Raw genomic sequence first — 23,199 nt, forward strand, 5'->3', positions numbered from 1 at the left:
CGGCAGCAGAGCCTCACAATTGCCTGTCGAAGCAGCACACCTGCGGCTGCAGTAACTGCAAGCAGCAGCAACGGAGTCGCATGCATCGCCCCTGCTGCGGCTGCCCGTGCAGCTCTCGAGGGGATCTTCCGGCAGCCGCCTTCATGGATATGATCCTTCCTGAACGGCCACCAACAGCTGAGTCTGCGACTACTCCTATCCGCAGTTTGCATGGGCTAGGAACCCTGCTGGAGCAGCAGGAGGTGCGCACAGGATCTGAGGTCACTTCCAGTGGCGCGAGTCACACTCGCGAGCAGCGGCGACAGCGCAAGACAGCTGCAGCAATTGTTGGCGGTAGTGGCATCATAAAAGTCTCTTCGATGCATGTTTTCTCGGGAGAAAAAACTCTGCAAGATGCGTCTCGGTGAAGCGATTCAGGGCACCTCCCCCTGCTCCTCCCTTGCTGTGTCGAAACCCCCCTAAGAGAACCGCGACAGCCCTTCACGTGCAAGCCACGACCTGCAAAGACAGTGTACCGCTGATATGTATGAGAGAGGCATACTACATCCACATTGGAATATAAAATACCATTCCGATTGCTGCTGTTGGCGCCTCATTTAGGGTTAAAAGGACAAAAAAGCCAAAGGGTACCTACCCCAGGAGGGCACCAACGAGGGGCCCCTCCCGTCTTGCCTTGCCATGCGCGCTGACGTCGCTGCCGATGCAGGCTGGCTGCTCCGTGCAGCAGCCGTGGCGGATTGTTTGCTATCAATGCTGCTGCGCTTCCTAAGGTGAATATAACACAGACGATCAAACAGGTCCTCTCTCGTCTTCTCTGACAGGGAAAGAGAGCACGTGAAGGGGTGGCAGAGCTGCATTGCTTGGCAGCAGCGACTCCAGCGGCATGTGCGCAGAGCATCCATCCTGCTGCTGCGTATACACCGACCGAAGCAGGGTTTGCAAAGTTGTTGCGGCAGGAAGAAACCGAGTAGGCTGTGCGCAAAGAGCCGCAGATACACCACGCAAAAGACATGAAAGCTGCCGCTCAACCCCGTAGTGCTGCACTGTATAGACATCGCGGCGTTTACTCCCGCCCATGCGGCTGCTCTGCAACCCTTCTCGGTGGTCTTAATAATCCTTCTTGTTGTTGTTGCAAGTAAAAAGGGAAGCCTCGGCCTCTCCTTTTACTCGCGTCCTTGAGCGTGTAGAGCCGTAAGGGAGAAGGTTTTCCACGGGGAGTCTTAGACATCCGGGTAGTGCAACAAATCATCAGCTTTCGCGGCTGCGTTCGTCCACAGCAGCAGTATCACCGCCATCATTTTATGGCCTACTCTTACCCTACAATTCCTACGATCCCGAACTCCTCTTCTTACCACCAGCAGCAACACGACGCCGACATCACTCCTCAGCATCGCCAGCGGGGCACCTTGCAGGGAAATGCAGAGCCAGGCAGGCAACAGTCACACCAACAACGCCGACGTCTCCAGACATTCCGACAGTGCCAGCAGCTTTCCAGACAGCACTTCCAACGACAGCGCCGCTATTGCTCTTGCCGCAGCTCAGAGAAACCCGCGCTGTACAGACACCCCATGCGCCAACAGACCAGAAACAGAAACACCGGCAAGCCAGCTCCCCTTGCAGCCTAATGGCTATACACAAGGCCCCTTTTTCAGCACGGCCAACACCGGCAACAACAGCTCCACGCATGCAGCTGGAGCTGTAGCAAGGTCAGGCGGAGCCTCCCCAGCGGCAGACACCCAACCTCCATCCTCAGGTGTATGTACACCAGCCGCCGGGGCCCTCGCGAATCCTTCCGTCCCCGCAGCGACGCCGGCAGCAGCAGCTCCTTCCTTTGAAGCACCTGCTGCTCCAAAAGAAGGGGCACCGTATGCGATCACGGAAGCAGCAACTGCAGCAGCTGAACCTGCATTTGTTTGCACGCCGATTGATGCTCCTGCAGCTCCCCCCACGGCTGCTGCATCGCGGGCAGCAGAGGTCGCGCTGAGCGTCCAAGAGATTCCAGGAGAAGGAGGCTTCGTAGCAGCAGCAACATCTGCCAGGATGGCAGCGGCGGCTGTCGCAGACAAAGCAGATCCGAGACACGTTTTTACACGTCTACAGAAGGGCGATGGAGGGGATTCTGGAGACTTCGGAGACAGTGCATCGGCAGTGCCAGATTTTGCGGCAACTGAAGCCGAAGCAGCGACGTCCGAGGCGGTAGCAGCTGCTGTGCATGCCGATGCAGCAGCAGACGCAGCGATAGCTTCGCTTCGCTCTCTCTTGGAAGTGCCAAGATCCACCCCAGTAGCGTCTTCTACTTGCCTTGAGACGGCAGTTCGAGCTATGCGAGAAGTGCAGAGGACGGATGCAACGCAAGTGGCCTTGCTTGCCGCTTTTGCCGCTGCAGAGCAGCAAACAGCTGCAGCAAGTGCTTCCCGGCACGCAGCAGCAGCAGCAGCAGCCGCAAGACGCGCCGCTGCAAACCTCGAACATGCGCTCAACCAAAGGAGGCTTGAATCTTCTGAGCGACGGCAAAGCCCTAAGAGAAGAGGCCTTGTCGCCAAGGAGCTTCTCCCAGTCACAAGACTTACCACCCCTGCTGCATCTGCGGTAGCTCCTGCTGCATCTGCTGCACAAAAAACTGCCGCAGATGCAGCACCGCAGACAGCGTCCTCTGTGGAAACTGCTTCTCCAGCAGAACTCCCTGCTCCTCCAGTACATGGTGAGCCTGCTGCTGATGATGTAATTCCAGCTGCAGCAGCAGCTTCTGCTGCTGTAGCTCCGTCAGCAGCAGCGGGCGCAGCACCAGCCCATTCGGCAGGTGTATCGACACCAGCCGCTGCGCCACCTCGTAACTGCGGAGACGCCGGAGGAGGAGTCCAGGGAGACGTTCCATCGGCAGAAGCTGCATTAGACACGATTGTAGATGGATCCACAGAGGCAGCAGCCACCGACGCAACAGCTCCCAAAGCATCACCCCTTCTGCCAGCAGCACCAGCAGCACCAGCAGCCTCATCAGCGGAAGCGCATCTGGAGGGCAGAAGGCCTTTTCTCTTCTTCTCGCAGGGTTTGAGCCTAACTGCCTTTCTTTCAGGCAACAGGCAGCAAGAGCAGCAGTTGGTGCATCAGCATCCGCATGCCTTTCGGCAGCAAGTGCAGCCGCAGGAGAGACAAGCCATTGCGGCTGCGTCGAATGCGTTTGCAGCTGCGTGCGCCCACGGGCCGCATGCAGCAACGGCTCAGCAGCAAGACGCTAGCAGCTCGAGCGCGGCGAGATGGGCAGAGGAGGAGAGTCAGCAGGGAAGGCTGCACTCCGCCGAGGAGCAGGCTCCGCGCTTGACGAGCGTGGAAGTGGCTCAAGGAGACTCTTCTGAGGAGGTCGAAGAGGGGGAGGCCTCCTCAGCAGCGGAGGGGGGTGGCTTGGCGGCTTCGCACCAACTGTTGTATGCGGTAGACCGCATAGTCGGTGCACGACGGACTGTTGCGGGTGACATGAAGTACAAAGTGCGTTGGGTGGGATATGGAGCTGCTGACGATACGTGGGAACCGATGCAGCATCTGGTTGGTCTCGAGCTGCTGCAGGAGCAAGCGCAGCAGCAGCTCGGTGTTGACTGCTTTCTGCCTTGGGGGGGGGAGGAGGGTGAGGGGCGTGGGAAGCCTCCTGCAGCAGATGGCTCACAACAACCGACCACCAGCGGCGTGACGGACGGAAGAACAGAAGGGCATGCTGCTGCTGCTGCACCGAATAATAGCCTGCCGAACAGTAGCAGTAGTAACAGTAGTAGCAGTAGTAGCAGGGAGGTGGTACAATGCGATAAAACAACAATCGCAGCTGACTCTGACTCCCACTCGAGCTTAAAGAAAAGCAGCAGCAGCGCTGTGTCGCCGCATGCCAAATCCTTGTTAGCCCCTGTTGTCAGCAGCAGCCTCGAGAGCGGAGTGCTTACTAGCGTATCTCCGCCGCCTCCGGTGTTGCAAAGCATTAGCCGCTACAGGAGTAGGTTTGGGAGGGGGGAGTTTAGGGTCACTTGGCGGGGAGCATCCTCTGGGGGGCAGCAGTGGATCCCCGAGCAGCAGCTGTTTCTGCTGCTGCACCGCGCATGCAGCAGCAAAACAGCGCTGCTGCGGCAGCAGGCAGCCACAGCCGTAGCCCAGTGGCACGAGACGATACGCGAAAGACAAGGGATCGATAGTGCTTGGTGGGGTTGTGTCTAGGGCAGCATGCAGTGGGGAGCGGCGCAGCGGCAACAACGCTACAGCCGCAGTTTCATTCGCCCCGAAAAGCAACAAACACGAGATGATGCTGCTGCTTTAACGGGTGTTGCTTCTGATTTTGATGCCGCTGTTGTCTCCCTGATCTGCCGTGAGGAGTAGTTGCTCCGAAATGCATTTTGATTGCTTTCTTGCCTTCAAGGGCCCACCACCACCTCTCCAGCAGAGGCTTTTTTCGGAGAGCAACAGCTACTCCTTCCTGCCTATGCCCCTGAGCCTGAGGCAAGTCCATTGGTCGGAAACTCTTAAGGAGTTCATTATATAACCTCTGAGAGTAGTGTCTCGTCGCGTGGTAGCTGACGTATGTTGCGAACAGCGCTGCTCTCGCTGCAGCAGCAGCTGCCGGTAGGAGTAAGCAGCAGATTCGGGCTGTTGCGAGGCTCAGTGTGAGGACAGCAACCGGCACACAATACGGCCTCAGGGGGACGAGCGATCCAACCAACAGCAGTATTAGCAGACACCCACCCCTCCCCCAGCAGTAGAGGCGATGATACGAGTTAGAGGGATGCTTGTTGCTGCCTCTCGTGGCCTTCTCTATGCCGCTTTTCGCTGCCAATGCTCTGTGCTGCTAACGGCGGGCTCAAGGCATCCATCCCCTACGGTGAGCACTGCCTTCTGGAGTTGCTACGGGGAAGCGCGCTTATCCTTCTAAGCGCTGCCACCGTTCTGCGCGGCTTTGTTTGCCGTCTTTCTTGTGAAGCGATCTTCGCCACAGAGATTGCAGCACTCGCGTTCGAATAAGTGCACAGCAGCAGACGGGAGATAGTGGCCCACTGCCCTTTACACTCCAGCACTATGTGCGGCAGGCTGACATGCCTTTCTTTCAAGCACTACTGCCTGTTTCTTCTAATGGCTGCTCAGCGATAGCGAGGGGCTGCAAAGAAAGGCCTCCTCTCTTCTTGAAGCGTTCCCCCTTTGCTTTCGCATACCCCTGCAGCAGCTCCTCCTGCTTCTCCGGCGACAACTGCAGAAACTCCTCTTTTCGTAGCGCAGCTGCGCACATACACCCAATCGCAGCAGAGCACAGCACAGCAAGCGCAGCGTTTAGGGGGCCATAGCCTCGCGAGGTTCACGCTTTGTGGCAGAGATGGGATGGCCGTCGCTCTTGCCGCCTGTGCGGCTTTTAACTTCAAGATTATTGGGGGTGTGCACTTACACGCCTCCGCTGCCTCTAGAAGCTCCGCGGAAGAAAAGAAGGGAGGACCGTCCTGAGGCCCCTTGTACAGTCCGCAGCCTATGATTCTGCGATACCACACCCCCGCCAACCGTAGCTAGCCGCATAGCGTGCGTGATAAAATGCTTGCACCATCATACCCAGAAAAGCTGCTCACACGACAGCAGCAAGCGCGCCAGCAGCAGAGGAACCCCTCACCTCACGGGCTCCATAGGAGCTCCATTCTTAGTGCCAACATCCTCAATCTGCGACGACACACCCGCAAAAAACACCCACAAAGCAGCAATAGCAGCGTTCGCATATATATATATATACTGACCAAGTTTTTCGGCAGTCTCGCAAGTAGAGGCCCTCTATGAAGACATTAGTCGCCTTCCAAAAATTTTATATACATATATATATATATATATATATATATACATACATACATATATATTTATATATCCCCTCCCTTCCTCCCTCCACGTACAGCACACACGCACAGCCTCCCTCCCCCACTTCTCTCTCTCTACTGCAGAATCCTTAGATATTGAGCTGCACACCCACGGCGCTTGCTACACGGGACGCTTCCCCGAACGCCTCCAGACTGCGCCTCTTTCTAGAAAAAGGCATGAAGGGGCACGCTTACTCTGCGAATAACCCGCATCCCCTTCAGCACGGTGCCAATGACCACATGCTGTCTATTCAAAACTGGAAGCGGGCAGAAGGATATGAGAAAGAGGCTGCTGTTGCTGTTCGGCCCCCGCGATAACATGGCCACATCGCCGTCCTGGACGAACTCCATCGCGTAATTCTCATCCGGAAACCTGTACAGCACAGCCATTCAGTTCGCAGTATCGCGCACACACACGCCACCAATGCCCAGTGAGCATGCTACGAAAGCGCCTTCCCTTGCAAGGGAAGGCGCTTTTCGCAGCTGAGCCTCCATCGCTGCGGCTGCAGTCCCACAGGTCACAATGCAAAATCGCTCTCCGGAAGGCTGTATCGAGAATGATGACACCGGCAAAGACCCCTTTGTCAGCTTTCAGAACGTCTTACTTCTTGCCGTATATGGAGAGGCCTTCTCCCCCGCACCCTGTCAGCACATCCCCCGCAAGCATGGCCACTCCCTGCTGCACCTTGTGAACCTGCAGCAGCGGAGAAGAAGGAAACCACAACGCAGCGAAATCTCTCCGCGTTTCGCTCATCGCGCTTTAACGGCCCCAGTGCAACTTCGCGCTGGCCCCCCATTCATGTTGTACCTGGGTGTTTCTGTATCCAAGGATCTTGTCGTGCACTTTGAACCCTTGGCAGAGCTGAATAAAGTTCTCGGCGCTCAGTGGAACGGCGTCAGTGTAGAGGCCAATTAGGACGCGTCCTGCGTATTTGCTGCCGATCGCAAAGTCCATGTACACCAGATCCTTGATGCTTCGGGTGTACAGGCTGCTCTTGGCTGCCGCAGCGCGACGGTTGCGCTGCAGAAATGCCAAGGGAACACCCACTGCTGCACCGAACGCTACTGCCGCTGTCAAATAGCGTGTGCCACGGGGCAGAGATCGCCACCGCTTGGCGGCAAATAAAGACAGAAAAGACATCGAACAAGCCCGGACTGCCCCCGCACAACCAACGCTTCTGCTGCTCGTGCTGCTGCCGCGAGTTCTGCTGTTCTTTCTGTTCGTATCCTAGCGGCGCAGCGTGCTTGGACTGTTGGTGCCGCTGTTCATGCTGCTGCCGCGTGGCGTAGCCGTAGCGGGCTGCTGGACGGTAGAAGGCCCACCCACTCCTTTGCGAACTGCAGACCCCGTCGCCAGAAGCAATGTGGATTTCGCCCTAACAACCCCCGCTTCACGTTTGCCGGCGGAGGGCGCAGAGAGGGGCATCCGCTCAGCTCAGTTCAATCATGCAGGGTTGACAATTGACGAGTTTCATGAAAGGTGCGCTTTCCAGAAAGCTGAAGGCCGCCTCTTGACAGCAAAAAAGCCGGAGTTCAGCACTGAGTGCTTCGCAAGGATCAACGAACTTCATGGGGGCGGCCTTCCGTACCTCTGACGGAGAGAGCGTTTTTCATAGGGGCCCCCAGAGGGGCCCCGTGGGCCTTCATCATGTACCCTCGGCGTTAGTGCAGGGAGATGCTATAAGTTGAACACTCCCGAAAAAAAGGTCATCTTATAGGGACTAAGAAGCACTCTACAGGTCTCGCATTGGAACTTCTCCGGTGTATGTACACCCCGACCCCGCTCTATTTCTTGCAGATACTGCTGCCGACGGGACGCCACGCCGCTGCACCGTTGGAGTTTTAGGCGAGCTCATGAGATGTGGCCATTCCATTGTTGCACTTCTTGTGGTTACGGGAAGAAGAATGCTGGCGAGCTCTTCTTGTGGTTACGGGAAGAAGAATGCTGGCGAGCTCTTCTTGGGGGCAAACTCATTGCTCTCTTGCATGCCCGCAGCAGTAAGCAGCTGTAACAGTCCCTTGGTTCAACCGTTGAAAGCGAGCGTGCATGGGCGAAGTGGTATTGTATGACGAAGAGCAATAAAAGTTTCTAGTGTACCTGCCAACGCACATGTGCTCGGAGTTAGTTCCCCCAGTTGCTCAAGGGTAGTCAAAAACACCTGGACTTGGTGGCGCTATAAAACATAACCACGCATTAAATGCTAACCTCTCTCGTATTTCAGCTGGATAAATATGAGGAAAGCGGCAAAAACACTTCTTCGGAGCAGCATCTGTCGAACTGCTACAAAGCAAACACATGTTAAGGCGTAGCCCCAAGGCGAGTTCCCTCTGCTGAGGCATTAAAGGCACCTGAGGATGCACATGAAGTGAGATGTAGAGATCGCAGCTGCTGACAGTGCCTACAAGTGCACATAGCGGGGACCCGAGGAGTACCCAAATAGATGATACAAGAGGAGCCGGGTGGAGAGGTTGGCTCTAGGCATCTTTCCGTGATGCCATGTACTGGTCGCTATATTACTCCCATGGTAAAAATACGCCGGTAGACATCAAGTAGAAGAAGCAAGCAGGCCAGGGAGACAGTAATGGGACAACCTGACTGGCTGCGAAGGGTTTTGTGTGACTTGGCTACACTTTGCCATTTCCCACGACACCTCACGTTTATTTCGAGAATTAGTAAAGAATTGGCCTTAATTTGATGTACTTGTCAGTACATTTTGTTCAAATATGTAATAACGTTGGCTCAGCACTGTAAGAAGCAATGCTGCGCCTGTATGCTAGTTGCAATATACAATTTCATGTAAGTGCCGAGATCAGCAACGCGCCCGTATGCTGGCACTCCCATTCCTTCATGTCGGCACTTTGGGGAAAAGGTACAAACAAGCTGGCATTATTGTAAAAACTTCAGCAACTTTATACAAAATCTTTGTTACGCTTGGAGCTGAGTATTCCCTTGTCTCCTCATATGAGGCGTACCAGTTTAGCTGAAACGACTAGATTATGGTATAAATAGAGAGGAACAAAAGACATCGCTTGGATGTCCGCATAGAATGAGACCCCCAAAACGCTGAAGATGACGAATGCCAGCACCAGAGACCAGCGGAAAGCGGAACGTCGTGTGAATGTCGCCGCCTTCTCCAAGCCTGACGAACTGCGGCGGGTACACAGTCCGGGGTTCTCGGAGGAAGACGTGTATGGCCTACCCCCCCGCGGCACGAGTGCCCTTTAGTTCTTCTTCAATCCCAGAGCTGCGAAAGAGGCCACTCAGAGAATGGTGCGTTCAACTTGTAGCTTTCACCGCTTGCACACCCTTGGGGCTAAACCATTCCCTCCGTGCCTCCCGCCACCTTATAGAGCACCCTCTCGGGCGAGGAAGCTGGATGAGAGTATTTGCATATGGGATTCACTTCGAGGAGGCAGCATGAGGGACGCTCACTAGCTCCGCTCTGCACGGCCAAGTGCTCACAAACACTTCTTGCAAGGTAAACTCGCATGCATGGCCCCCTCTTTGCACGAGAGCTTCCTGCATTCTCGTTCATCCACAGGACCACTGAACTGAGCACCTGTGAGTACTGCCCAGCCGCTGCACAGAAGTGGCCATTGCTAGGGGGTGGAGGCCGAGGGACTTTGAAATCATTGACCACGCTAGCTGGAGGAATATTCCGATGAATTCGCTAAAAAGTGCGCATTTGTTGATGGCAGGGGTACGCAGACGTGCTCATCAGCACACTGTGCAAGACTCAACCAACCCTAAAATCAGAAGACCAAAGCAAGGCGACGCGCATGCGCACGCAGGCACAACAAATTCGGCGAGTCGCAAAGAAGCTATGCGAGCCTGTAGGTGCTAGCGGCCGCATACGCGTTCTGTAGCGCGTCACCCTCTACAAATGCAGGAGAAGGCCTAATTAAACAGGAGCCTGGAGGAAGGTTGCAGCAATAGTAGAAAATAATCCTATGAGTGCTGTTTTTAGCACCACGTCGGCTTTGGCAGGTGCTGCGGAACCTTTTCGACTGCACTGCCTCACACCGCTCGAGCAGCATAGCTGCCAGGCGGCGTTTCTTCACGCGCATTATGCTTCCTCCTAGGCTGCATTCAGTTTCTCATGAAAACGGCCCCGCTGAGTTCACATATCTGTGCCCTTGAGTGGCCATAGCTGCCCCTATCGGCTACGAAAACTACCTCTGCCATTCGCTCTGTCTATCTTTGGGTAAACGCTGCGGCCTTTCTTTTCCCTACTGATTTCGAGGCCTCTAAGGCGACCTGCTTTAAGGTCCCTCTTCCGGAGATCAGCACTCATCACCGTTGCTTTTTGCATCTACCCGTCTGCACTCGCCAGGAACTATCCGATGTTTCCTTTGTGCACCATTTCTGCAACGCCCTGCGGACTCTCCCTAACCTTGACTCTGCTACCTGCCATCTTCAAGTACCACCCAACCACGCCACAAGATAAGTGCCCTCTCAAGTCTCCCTTGGACTGTGTTCCTTCCCCAAGGCAAGTTCGCCGCTCCGCAGCCCAGATATATACATATATATATCCCTTTCCAGAGGGCCATGTAGCTGGCTGGCCAGCTAGCTTGCTGGGGAGCAGTACTGGATCACCAGGATACGCAGCCTTTAGTGTACGCCCATTTGGGGTGTGCGTACAGCTAAAAGGCAGCTTGGGGCTTTCGCCGATCTCTGTTCCCACTCGGGCTGTCCTGCTGCTGCTGCTGCATTGTCTGTAGTTGTGGAGCAGGTGCAATAACAGCATGCTGGACCGCAGAAATGAGACTCTCCGTCCTCTCAATTTGCTTTACGAAGTAATCGACAAAGACACGCTGGGTCTGCTGATTCTGCGATGGCGAAACACCCGCAGGCACAAATCGTACGTACAGATGGATCATGGTGTAAGCAGACACCCCTATCAGCATAAGCAGACACCCCTATCAGCATAAGCAGACACCCGTATCAGCGCAGCAGCATCGCATGCGTCACACGACATCCAAGATACGCTTGCTGTGCAAAGAGTCTTTGCCTCTGTTTCTGTAGAAGCAGGCCTATCTCTCGAGCCACTATTCTCTCCCTCCTCTCTTGCAAGCCTCAGCCTCTGCCCCTCCTCAACGGCTTTCCTCACACGCCTCTGCCCCTCCCCCCATTCTTCTCGTGTATGTAATGTACCTTGACGTGGACCATGTCGCCTTCGATCTTGAAGTCCACCGCGCCCTCTACATGCGGCTGCTGCAGATCTCCGGAAAGAAGGGAACCATTCTTCCACACCCTCTGGTGACTTCGCAATTTCGCCGTCATCAGATCGGCGCGAACACGCGATTCTGGCTCCTCTGCATTCTCGTCCATCAAGCGTCCCAGCTTCTGTATCGCATGACACACCCCACACCCCCAATTCCAAGCGGCTCGGGCAGGCTACCTCGTCGAGGTGTCTGTGCTTCTCTGCGAACGCACTCTTGTGCCTAGCAGGCATGCAGTTCTGAATTCCCGCAGCCGGCCAGCTTGGGAGCCAGTAGCTACGGCGACTTGGAGCTTAAATAAAAAAACCGGATTCTCCCCCCTCCCCCCCGTGCAACGCACAGCGAGAGGAATGTTGTGATACAGCTTCGTGAAAGAATTGATCGTGTTCACTTTGCGACGGCTTTCCACATCCTGCGGCAAACGCAGCATCCCCACCCCAAACCGTCAGCATCGAGTTCTGCCATCCTGAGAGGAAGGTGAAGCTCGCTTCTGCGAGGGCTTAGCTCATGACAACCCGCGTCAATCCGACTGGGTCTAAGTACTGGTAAGGAAGCGCAAGTCTCTCTCTCTCTCTCTCTCTGTCTCTCTGTCTCTACGGGAGGGCTAAGGTGAAGATTTGCATATAACCTTTCTACAAGGACACACGGATGCCCCTGTATAAATGCACCAAAACATACAAGAAGGCAACCGGGGGAAAGCCTGCTCGCTGACCTTAAGGAAAAGCTTGCAGACGCGGAGTCTGATCTCGGCTCGGCCAGAAACAAACTTCTCAAAGGCCTCATCGTCATACGTGGGAGGCGCAGCAGGGTCGATGAAGCGGGGAGCCGCCCATGTGAAGAGTTCACAGTAGGCCTCCTCAGTTTCCTGCTGCAATCTTCGAAGAAAAACGCCACCACACACACCAAAATACGCCGAGCTTATCGGCCTGCTGCTGAGCGGCCTGGCTAAAGGAGGAGGAGGAGATTGAGCACGCAAGCAAGCAAGCAAGCAAGCAAGCGCAGCAACAATAAGCGCAACACACGGCCTACTTGTAGAATTTGTCGCTGTATCTCTCTTTGATCGCTTGGTGGATGGAGTCGTCGAGCTTTGTGCCACTCAGTTTCGTGCAGAGCAGCAACAACACGTGCATGCGGTCTGATGCCCTGCTGACGGAGGAGTTCAGAAGGCTAGAAGCGGAGGCAAGCTGTCCTCTCTGGCGAGACAGACTCAACAGCGCCTGAGACATGACACGGATTGCATCCTGATACCGCCTGTGAGAGACAAACAGCACAAAAAACAGCATGGTTGCAGAGATCGATAGATACGTCTGTGTAGGGGTACTTCCGCACATATGTGCCTGCGGCCGATAGCGCTCTTGGAGACTGGCCGCTGAAAAATCCGACGCGCGTGCTCTTGCATCTCTTCTTGAGCTCCCCGAGCATCCCCCTACATGCCCCCCCCTAAAAGCATTCCCACGCGCGCCGAATGGGGCCAGGCCGACAGGTAAAGAGACAGATAGATGGATGGATAGCTGGATAGCTGGTCGGCTGGCTTGGAGGGTACAGTGACCTTCTCAGTTGTTACCTGAGCATCATGTAGGCGAAGCCTAGGTGGAAGAGGAAGGAGGCATGCGCCGCGGGGACCCGCCAGTAGAAGGCTTTCGTGCTCAATTCGATATCTTCTACGGCAGCCACGCCGCTGTAAAACAACCCCACCTGAGAGTCGAAGCGACACAGAGGCGAAGGCACACGCGTACAATAAAATGGGCACGGCACGCGGACCGGAGAAGAAGGGGGTCCACAGGCGGTGCATCGACAGCAAAGCGTGGTGCCGCGCATGCATGCATGCAGGCTCAGCGGCTTGTTTAGAAGAGCCTGCTGCGCCTGGATAAATCACGAGGCTGACAGCTACCGATCAAAAAACACCTCGGCCTCTCCTTTCTGAAGACAAACCTGAACGTGAAGTCTCAGCTGGAGAATAAGCGCGAAGTAACCCAGCTGATAGCCCAGTTCTGACTCGATGCCTTTGGTGCCGATGGGATCTTGACGCTGTTGCTGCAGCATCTGCTTAATCCCACTCTGTTGAACCATCTTCTGCAGGAGCTCAAACACGCGAAATGCTGGCCACACCTCCAGGTCACCTGAGGGATCACAAGCGGAACCAAACGAGATGCCAGCGTCAATAGCGCATGATGTAGGAGAAGGCAGGGAAAAAAAGCCTCTCAGGACGCCCCCATTCTCTCCCCTCTTCCTTCCTTTCCCCTCCACTTCCTTCACAGTTCATCATTACCAAACACACAACACAGCTATCGCGTGTTCATATACATATACACCTATGCACGATACGCACACTCCGTATGTAGAATATATCCATCTCTCTAGACATGCATACACGCTACCCCTACCCAAGAATACGCTATGCGCGGTGTATCCCAACAGCGATGACCGAAGCCACACAGACACACACACAGATACACAGATATATATATACATATACAGATACATACACAGACACACAGATACACACACAGATACACACACAGACAGATACGCAGACAGACACACTAAGTTGACGTAGCCAGATGTTACCTTCCAGCTCGCTGAGAAGCTTTTTCCGATCCGGAGAATCTGCAAGGGCCTTGCACCGCCTCTGTAGCCAGCGACTGGCATCCTGAAACTGATACACGAACTCGTCTAGCATATCCCACAGCCATTGAGGCGGCAGCATAATCGTCTCCCGTTCCTTCCTGCGCCGCAAAAGAGCAGATGCTGGCCATGCGCGCGTTCTGCAGAGTAGTTAGTCTGCACGAGAAGCGGTGGACTGAACCGTTCGCTGTTGAGCCATGGGGTAGGCGGGCACCACGGAAACACAGCGCGTCGTGAGGAACCGCAGAGAGTGCACACAAAGCGGGAGCAACTCTAAGAAACAGTTTTTCTCCCTTTATTCCAAGAAACTTTGTGCAGCACTTTGCCACTTCACTTACGAGCAGGTGGTATCCGCAAGAAACTCCACAAGAAGGGCATAATTATTCCAAGAATCGCGACGATGCTCCCACGTCGCCAGATCTGGACAGCTACAGCCACGACAAGCAAGCCAACAGCGACCAAGGGAAAAGTGTTTCTAATGAAACTTTCTGGCTCTCGATCGGAGGCTTGAATGGTCGAAGCGCTGACAATTAAAGACTCTACGCACATGACAATGTCAAGGCTACAACCGCAGCAACACTCCCTGCCTTTTCAATGGGTGGATTCGCCTTCGAAACTCCGCAGGGGCGCCAGTCTCCCATGCACGCACAGCCACACTGCCGCCTTACCGGAAAAACAGATGCCTATAATAGAGCTCCGTGTAGAGCGTCATGATGAGTGAGTGATACCGCTGGTACTCCCTGTAGAAGTCTCCCACGAGCTCGACGGAGGGCCATGGGGAATTTGCAAAATACTTCTCGCAAATCGCTGGATAGTCCACTTCATACAAGCGGCGGATGCTGTCCATACACCGAATGTAGAGCTTGTCGTAGAGCTCCCGCAAGAAATTCTCGACCTCGGGCTCAAAGGCAACCTGCCGACAGAGGCGCAAAAACCAGAAGCTCGTTGAAAGCAGATCGCCAAGGCAGGCAAGCCTCAAGAACCGGCTTGAACGAATGCGGCCATCGCAGTGAGAAAGGCAAGCACCCCTGCAAATCGGGAGACTACAGACACTCGGCATCAGCGCAGTCAGCACAGGCAAGAACGATACACTATCCGGAGGCGCTAGGTCCTATATACAACCCATCATATATGCTGGCGTGACGGACCCTCTCGCCCATCATCCTGTCGAGATCCTCATCTGCAAGTTCAGCTTCCACTTTATCGTGCGGATGCTGCTCTACTGCAAGAGCAGCATCCTGTGCTTCTGTTGAAGGATCCATCGCAAAAACAATCCCGTATTCTTCCGCCAAACTTCGTCAGAGGGGGCGTGCACCTGCAGCCGGGTTGCCCGTCTACAGTCCGGAGCTGCTGCGTAGAGCTTCAAACAGAGTGTCAGAAGCAATTAAATGGGGTTGCTGCAAACCTGCTGCCTTGCTGCAGTAGTCCGTGCCGCTGCTGCTGCCGCTGCCACTACCGCTGCTGCTTCAGCACCAGACACCCCAATCGCTCCTGAGAACTCTGTAAGGGCCTAGAGTTTGGGGCTTTCGTTGGGAGGATTAAAACGGCTACAGAGACGCAATAACAAAGCCACGCCAGCAGCAGCCCCGCTGGTGCTGCTCGAAGTGTACATACACCCCACTGTACCAGCAGCTGCAGCAGCCGCCGAACGGGGCTGCAGCCGTCGCGCTGCCGAACGCTGTCTGCTGTAGAAAAATAGGTTTGCCACGTGCTCCTCGCCAAAAGGAAGGGATCTGCATTTCCACTCATCTTTAGTAAATAGACATCACGACTTATCGCCTTTAACGCAACGGGCAGCAGTGACGTTGGCAGAAGCACGCACGGTACTGCCGTTTCAGTGTAGAGAAACCTCACGAGACGTTGCAGCACCGGCAGCTGAGCGCCCGCCGTGGCCGTCTGCAGCGCTTACTTGACACAGTACGTGACAGAGCAGCTCACACACACACGCCTCTTCCTTCGTCCGGCGCGGCTTCTCGTGATGCTGCCGCCGCTGTTCAGTTCTCCAGCGGCAGCGTCATACCAACACAGGAAATGAACCGCTTGGTGGTCTCTGGAGTAAGCAGAGCCCGCATGAGGCTGCTGCACCGTCCAGCCACAGCTCTCCGCTGCCTGCAGCTCACACACATCGCAGCCTCACCAGCCGCAGTAATTTCAGCAGCTACGTCATCACCTTCACCACCATGCAGCAGACATCCATGCAGACCCCCCCTGACTGCTCTCTACAAACAAATCTCCTTTCGAAGCCTCAGGCAGGACAGTGCAGGCTCTTGCCTGAAGGCCACTAATAACGGCGGCAGCAAAAGCCTCAGCAGCGACAGCAGGAGCCTTGAGGCACGCATGGCCGAAGTCGAGAAACACCTCGAGAGGCTCCAAGGTGTCGTGGAGGAGCATGAGCGGCACTTGAAGGAGTTCGTAATCGAAAAGGTTTGCAACCTCCATCATCCTGCTGGCATAGACTCCGCGTGCAGCTGCTGATACACGCTTTGTGTTCAGGCGGCAGTTCTGCCACTCGTCCGCTGCTGTGGTGTAGCGTCCTGCTCCCGGTGTCACTGAGTGTTGCTTGTGTCTTTTTGCACTATTGCTGCTGCCGGTGCAGACAATAGATCTAGAGGACGAAATCCGGGAGCTTGGCCAGAGGTGGAAAGCTGCGAACGAAGGGCAGCAGCAGCAGCAGCAGCAAGACAATGCGGATGCAGCATCGCCATCAGGAGCTACCACGGCACCCAAAGCCAGTATTGTAGACACTTCTGAAGGAGGCGATGCGCGACAACAAGGGCGGCTGCAGCAACGCCCTTCGGAGCGTCATCAGACTTCGACAGCTGCCTCTGACGGCGACTCCACGTCCCTCGATTTCGAGACGATTGATGTAGCCATTGTAGAGAACCATCCAGAAACGACAGCAGGCGATACTGCATGTCCAGCAGCACCTTCTGAAGAAACGCGAGATCCGCTTAAACAGCAGCGCTAGCAGTGCTGCTGCGTTTACAGAGGGTTTCTTTGTCGTATGAGGCCCCCCGAAAGCTTTCCGTAGCGGCTTGCACACACATTCTGCAACGCTTTTTGCGTCGGGTTCCTTTATTAGACACCCGAGAAGTCCCCTCAAACGCGTGTACATATGAGACGCCTGATGCTACAGCGCGCTGGCGGCGAGCGGAGGCCTCCATGGCATTATTTTTACGCTTTAGCACATGCGGTGTATGATGGACCTTCAAGACGCTGAAGTGCGCAGTGCAGCACCAGCAGTCGCCTTCACGTGTACGTACACGCACCCCAGTGGACTGGCACGCCTCCTCAGCCGAACCCGACACCTGCGAATCGCTGCGGCTAGTCCGAGGAAGGGGCAGTGAAGTGGTAGTAACATAGGCTGCGTCTCCAGCGCCTTTCCTTGTACACCTGAACACAAATTTAAGAATAGACTCAGGGCTGCCGCAGACGGCATGCATACAGGTAGCGGGAGCAGCCTTCCGTGGGGGCCTCCGTACACTGCATGCCTACTGGTGCACCGTCATCGGCTGCATTCCTTCTTTATCGACGCTTGAAAGTCATATCTCCTCTTCATCTCGGTGCCGCAGTGCGCCAGCAGATAGGCCTTTTGTCGCTGTGCAGCGGGATCAGAGCGCCGCATAGACTTTCTCCTTACCCACATTTATGTTACGACCAGGCATTGGGAATGCCCGTACAGGTGTGGCTTTGTCGCTACCTGTGATGTTTCCTTTACGAGAATTTATGGGAAGGTTGTTTTTAGCCCGTATCCAAATGAATCCTGAAGCGGACCCTACTGTGTGTGCGCTCCAAGAGCCTGCTTTTCTCCTCTACCTGCAATCCAAATGGAAAAAGGGTCGGACAGGATGGCCTAGAGGGGGAAGGGCGACAAGGGTGGTGCATGCGTGTTGCTGCATCCTGTACACACTGACAGAGCACGCATCTGCGCCCAGTTAACGGCTGTGTGCTGTACGTTTCTCTGCTTGAAGTAATTCTCTGCTTGACAAAAGGGCCTGCACGGCGAGTTTCAAAACCAATTAGTCGGTTACGAACCGATTTTTAATATAAACGGATCCAGTATAGTAGAAGATTCCGAAATCTGCCTTGAACATGTTACCTTACACAGCCCCTTCCCATCAAAAAATGGTTGGGAGTGTTCGATCAAAAGGATCCGTGGACTATGGTATATGTAGCGGGGTAGGATACACTTCAACACCTTCTAGTATACTACGCATATTTAGTACAACTCGTGATAGAATTAACTAGTTCGCTCGTTTCTTCCGTATATCTCACATGGTGCAGGGTTGTGGTAGCTTGGTAGTACAAGAGGACACACTTCCAACGAAAATTTGGGTGCACAGCTGCATCCCTAGGCACTCCGAGTCTTCACAGCCAGTTGCGCAAAACATCTGGCGCACACGCTCACAAACATTTGTCCCCTTGTAACCAGCTAAAGATAATCTGCAACAGAGAAGAAAAAGCAACTGGTCTATTCTTTATTTTTGTGTTGAAAGGCGTCGTTCAGGTATACAGCCATCCATCACTCCTCAAAACACTGAAATCAACTCCAATGAGCTTTCGTTCCAGCTCAGCTGGGACAATATTAAATCCAAACAGAATACAGGTGTACTTGAGGCCGCGAGTGACAGTTTGGCACGCCTTTTTGTGCTTGCCGTCAGGGTGAATGAAAATTTGTGGGAAGGCGTCTGTGAATCCAAATGCGGGGTGGACTGTCGAGCCGTGTATCTTGTCAAGTAATTTGCCGATGTTAGGCATCAGTAATTTGTGCGAAACAGTGTGGTGGTTTAGGGACTTGAAACTAAGACAGATGCGCCAGCTTTCCTTTTTTCCTCCACCAGCACTGGGTTCTGCCCAAACCACTTTCTATAATTTGGCTTTGTTCAACATATTATCCACCTGCCGCTCAATCTCCCATTCATGCCATGAAAGCTTTCGATACCGTGGAAAACAGCCTGGGCTGACTGGGATACTGGACGACCGGCACGTGCGCCAGCCTGCTGGCAGCTCGCCTTTGCTCAGCACATCCGCAAGCTGTTCCTTGATATTTGTCCGTTCCTACGGTTTCTGTAAAAGGCTATCGAATTATCGTATAAAGAATGAGTAGCAGTGCAACTAACACTGTATGTATGTTCAGGGCCGCGCACTGCTGAGCCGCTTGCATTGCAAATTTTACCTCACCTTGACGAGGCGCTGAAGTTACCCCGCTCACCACTGGTTAAATAAGCGCGGTCTACTGCTGGCTCAACAAACCAACATGAAATGCTGTGTGCTAGAGCGGCGACGGCTATGTCAACCTAGCTGTGAACGCTCGGAGTGCCTAGACGGTGCTACTGTGAGCAAACCTAGCTTTCCCTGGACTCTCATATCGGGAATTTCCAGAGGCGAGTTCAAAGGAATGCCGGAGTCTTTTTGGAAGCACCCTCAATAATGTTTCACTAATTTCGTTCTAAAACTGGGGTGCCATGTGCCCTTTACGGAGACCTTACTTAGAGCGTGAGGGATGTGGAGAGTGGCCTTGCGTACATCGTTCTCCTCCTGTCGATGCCGACAACTATATTTTTCTTCTTTAAGATACCACAGGAAGAAATATGCCATGTTAGAAAGCGGGGAAGCATTTCAGAAAGGGACGTACTTTGTCACTTCGTGAACAAACTAAATGGAACAACGGCGATTCGTACCATGCGTGCCATGGTCGCCCCTACATCACCAGCTGGCTTATTTAAAGGCTCTTGTTGGTCTTTTGATACCAAAGGCAGATCGAGCTGAAGGCGCTGTCTTAGCAGAGACGCACCTGCCGGTGGCTGATGCTCGCTGTGCTCTGTGCCAACCGTAGCCATGCTTCTTTGATGTCCTCACGAGAGGCCTGGTTGCATACGATTACACATCGAAAGGCATTAAGATGCATGCCCTGTCAGGAAGAAGTGAGCGAAGTACACTGCATTCAACGGCATGAGCAGAAGGAAGGACCAGTGCGCTGCACCGTCACCAGCAGTCCGCTGCAGCTGCGGCACACACGACCTACTTATGTACACACACACACAAACTCAACACACTGTTGTAATTCTCCTAGGAAAAATAGGCAAAAGAACAAGAAGTTCCAACCGAGCCACGGCGAAATGGCTGCACTCCATTCATGAATAGCTGTTGCGCGACTAGCAGCACCACCAGCTGGAGTGATTCCTGTTGCAACTGCTGTACAGGAAGAAGCCCCCCGAGCATCTAAGGCCAAAGGCGAAAGCACTGTGGTCTGCTGCTCTAGATGGTGCAACTGAGTTTAAAAAGACTACTTTCTGCGCTTTATTCATTTGCTTGACAACCAAAATAGGTAAGGACTCTTTTTGATACGTGCCGTCACTCGTCTTCCTTCAAGGGCGCGTCGTTGTTGTTGTTGCCCGCGGGTTCAATTTATGTTGCCTGTGTCATCTCTTTTGTCAATTTTGGGTTACGGTTTGACGTGTACCACCTTATTTTCAGTGGGTTAGAATGAGCCTTCCCCCCGGAGGGACACTAATTAGTGGCCCTCTCAGCAGCAGCCTCTCAGACATAGTGTTGCTGATCCTTACATGCCGCCGCTGGCGGCCATGTGTTCGTGACGTGCTGCGTGCATGTAGGCTTGGAATCTCTGTCTCTTTTAGTTGCGGCTTCTTTCTTTGGATTTGCATTGCTCCGGCCCTTAGGGTGTCATCACATCCGGGTAAAGTGTTGCGGAGGATACCTTGACTGCTGGGTGCTGCATGTGTGGGGGTTGTTGCAGATTTATATTTAGCCCGTTCGCACAAGATGTCGGAAAGCCAGCGGAAGACCACAGAAGTCCCCGGGGACCTTGAGAAGTAAGCGGATGTGTCTGGACCCCCGAACAGGCAGTAAGGAACATATGCGACTGCAACATGTTTTGGCATCCTTGGCATTTGTGCAGCGAGTCTGTCGCTGCCTCTATTTCAATGTTTTGTCTGTTCAGGGTGCTGCAGAAGAATGACAGCAATCCAAGAGCTTTGACCGAGCTCCTTCAGCGGTGCGTTGCATGGAGGGGAGAAGGGGGGGCGATGGCGCAGTGGACTGCTTCGTGAGAAAAGCTTTATGACGGTGGCATTTTTGCATATTTACGCGTGTATTGCACCCCTTGTCTGCGAGAGCCCCGGTAGAGGCTTTCACCTGAGGCGGTAGGTTTTTCATGCCAACCCCATTGCACACGCACAGTGTTGCAGTGGGCGTGTTGCTGTGTGCCGTGGTGTGACTGCCGCAGTGCAGAAACATTGGTCGCTGAGCAGATCCCTGAAAAGCACGAGCATACGCCCTTAAACAAGAAAATGTCAGACTTTGTTCGCCGCAATTCGATGGAGAATCAAAAGTAACGGCGGCAGCGGCAAGACACTGTGCCCCTAACTGCCGTTGTATTTTGCTGTCCGGTAGAGCTAGCACCTGTACAGTTCTGAACCCCCATTGGAGGGAGATGCCATTCGGCTTCACAGGGGAAGGGATTGTTGCAGCGACTAGAGCGACGGCCCGCTGCCACTGCGCTGCTGGTGTGCCCTACAAAAAGCAGTCGACCAAAGACGAACGCTGCTTCTTCTACAACCAGTCCACATAACGGTGCATAGATTTCCTGGTGGCACAGAGAGAGCTTTGTCGCTGCCTCGATTTGATAGGGTTTCTCAGCTGCTCTGGCGCAGTGTACTTTTACCCTGGCAGCCTAATGCATAAGGATCCGTGTAGATGGTCTGCTGCTGTTGCTGCTGCACTAGCACCAGCAGATAGTAGGTAGCTGTGGCGTCCACCACGTTGAACAGCAGCAGCAGCAACAGCAACACGCACCGGTCAAGCGGCTGTGCTGCAGACTATGCTTTTTCGGTACCGCGAGCCTCTTGTGCAAAGAAGTTTAAACCACAACAACAGAAGCCGTGTGCGCATTGATGCAGCATCCTTTTAGACCGGTCACTAGAAGATGCTTTCTTGCAGACGCAGTTTCACCAAGTGCTCGTTTTACCCCCCGCAACTCTAAGAGGAGATCGGTTGATTTCGTAACAGGCACCTGTAGGCGCTGTGTCGGAATAAGCACTTGAAGCAAGGGGTTGCAGCCAGCAGCATCTGCTCGCATAATGACTGCTTTTTAGGCAGCTGCGACAGTAGCGTGAAAGAGACCTCCTGGCTTGCGGGCAACGACCTCTGCAGACAGACGGAAACATATACATATATACAAACATATAATACATCCGTACATATATATATATATTATATATACATACAAATATATAATACATCCCTACACATATATATACGCATGCGGGACGCTCCTGTGGGCCGACATCTTCTTCAGCTGGTGTTGTTTCCCCCCGACTGCTTTTGGTCTGTTCAGCTTGTGTTGCTTACGGTCTTCCTCAAGTTGTTGCAACGCCGCATTTAGAGTAGACATGTCAACATGGGGAGCACCTCCCCCGAGCTGCATCAGATATATTCGGCAGCGCATGGCAATGCAGAAGGCGTCTCTCAGCGGCCTAGACACTGCCCTTCCCCGGAGGCAGCGGTGCCAACGGTAACACTGGAAGGCGAGATCTCACCTTGAGCAGCTCCTGAACCCTAGCATGCAGTTCTTCCTTCGTTAGAGCAGCAGAGCCGCTGGAGGCAGCAGCGAGCAGCACTTGCTGCAACGCCTCGCAGCAGCGCTGCTGCAGCACCCGCTGTTGCCGACTTTGCCCAACATGAATTTGATCAAAGTCGATGCGGCCTGCAGCACCCGCCATCCAATCCCGCGTTGACACATTACGCAGCAAAAGTAATCATGCGCATCTCAGAGCGGTGAGAGCAGTTGAGACACGACTGCACATGCTCAGAGGAGGCAAGGCAGAGAGAGAGAGACGCATGGGAGCCATTTCCTGCGCAAAAAAAGGCCTCACCCGAAAAGGGATCCACGAGAGACTGAAAGGTAGCGACATGAATGAGCCTCACGGCTTCTGCTGCATCTGCTGCAGAGACCTCTGGCGAGAGGCGCAGCTTGGCTATAGCTTCTGAGAGGCGCAGCAACGACTCCAGCTGCCGAATGGACGCGGATGGATGCCTGAGGATTTCGCATTGCAAGAGCACTAAAGCATACACGCAAGCGGATCGCAGGGAAGGGAGGCCTGGGGGGGGAGGGGGGGCATGTGCCAGTAGTATTGAGATGATATGCAGATGCGCATTTTACACAGCCAGGTGTGTGCAAAGCAAGGGCAAGAACAGAGAGCATCAGTAGCAAGCAGCATCAGAACACACACACACACACACACAGAGAGAGAGAGAGAGAGAGAGAGAGAGAGAGAGAGAGAGAGAGAGAGAGAGAAAGGGGGGGAGAGGGAGGGGGAGGAAGAAGAGGAGGGGAGAAGCGCGCGAGTGGGTGGGAGGGGAAGAACACATAGGCAAGCGAGAGGGAGAGAGAAGAGGAGAACACGCGCGTAAAAAGAGCAAAAAAAAACGAGATGGACGATCAAAAACAAAAAAACAGAAAACAGAAGACACA

The 23,199-nt window shown here is 54.1% G+C and overlaps 4 protein-coding genes across 4 annotated transcripts; all 4 read right to left on the reverse strand.

The window, feature by feature from the left end:
• Positions 1-1,377: 1,377 nt before the first annotated feature.
• Positions 1,378-3,117, reverse strand: LOC113147625 (predicted GPI-anchored protein 23). The gene is made up of 4 exons (XM_026338756.1): positions 3,104-3,117; positions 2,639-2,958; positions 1,685-2,380; positions 1,378-1,628 (listed from the first exon to the last, which is right to left on the reverse strand). The coding sequence occupies exons 1-4, from the start codon at positions 3,115-3,117 to the stop codon at positions 1,378-1,380; spliced, it is 1,281 nt and encodes a 426-aa protein (XP_026194541.1).
• A 1,957-nt stretch (positions 3,118-5,074) lies between these two features.
• Positions 5,075-6,209, reverse strand: LOC34619300 (peptidyl-prolyl cis-trans isomerase E). The gene is made up of 4 exons (XM_026338757.1): positions 6,054-6,209; positions 5,624-5,670; positions 5,408-5,493; positions 5,075-5,244 (listed from the first exon to the last, which is right to left on the reverse strand). Exons 1-4 carry the CDS (start codon positions 6,207-6,209, stop codon positions 5,075-5,077), a joined length of 459 nt encoding a protein of 152 aa, XP_026194542.1.
• Positions 6,210-6,459: 250 nt separating this feature from the next.
• On the reverse strand, positions 6,460-7,284 carry LOC113147626 (photosynthetic NDH subunit of lumenal location 5, chloroplastic-like). The gene is made up of 3 exons (XM_026338759.1): positions 7,104-7,284; positions 6,667-6,920; positions 6,460-6,552 (listed from the first exon to the last, which is right to left on the reverse strand). Exons 1-3 carry the CDS (start codon positions 7,282-7,284, stop codon positions 6,460-6,462), a joined length of 528 nt encoding a protein of 175 aa, XP_026194544.1.
• A 3,218-nt stretch (positions 7,285-10,502) lies between these two features.
• On the reverse strand, positions 10,503-13,837 carry LOC34619301 (eukaryotic translation initiation factor 3 subunit L). The gene is made up of 9 exons (XM_026338760.1): positions 13,650-13,837; positions 13,374-13,461; positions 13,014-13,151; positions 12,646-12,776; positions 12,111-12,332; positions 11,794-11,956; positions 11,422-11,493; positions 11,020-11,205; positions 10,503-10,688 (listed from the first exon to the last, which is right to left on the reverse strand). Exons 1-9 carry the CDS (start codon positions 13,835-13,837, stop codon positions 10,503-10,505), a joined length of 1,374 nt encoding a protein of 457 aa, XP_026194545.1.
• Between the last annotated feature and the right edge of the window lie 9,362 nt (positions 13,838-23,199).

This window comes from Cyclospora cayetanensis, unplaced genomic scaffold (assembly GCF_002999335.1).
Source record: "Cyclospora cayetanensis isolate NF1_C8 unplaced genomic scaffold, CcayRef3 CcayRef3_contig_3, whole genome shotgun sequence".
In the NCBI taxonomy this organism is placed as follows: domain Eukaryota; phylum Apicomplexa; class Conoidasida; order Eucoccidiorida; family Eimeriidae; genus Cyclospora; species Cyclospora cayetanensis.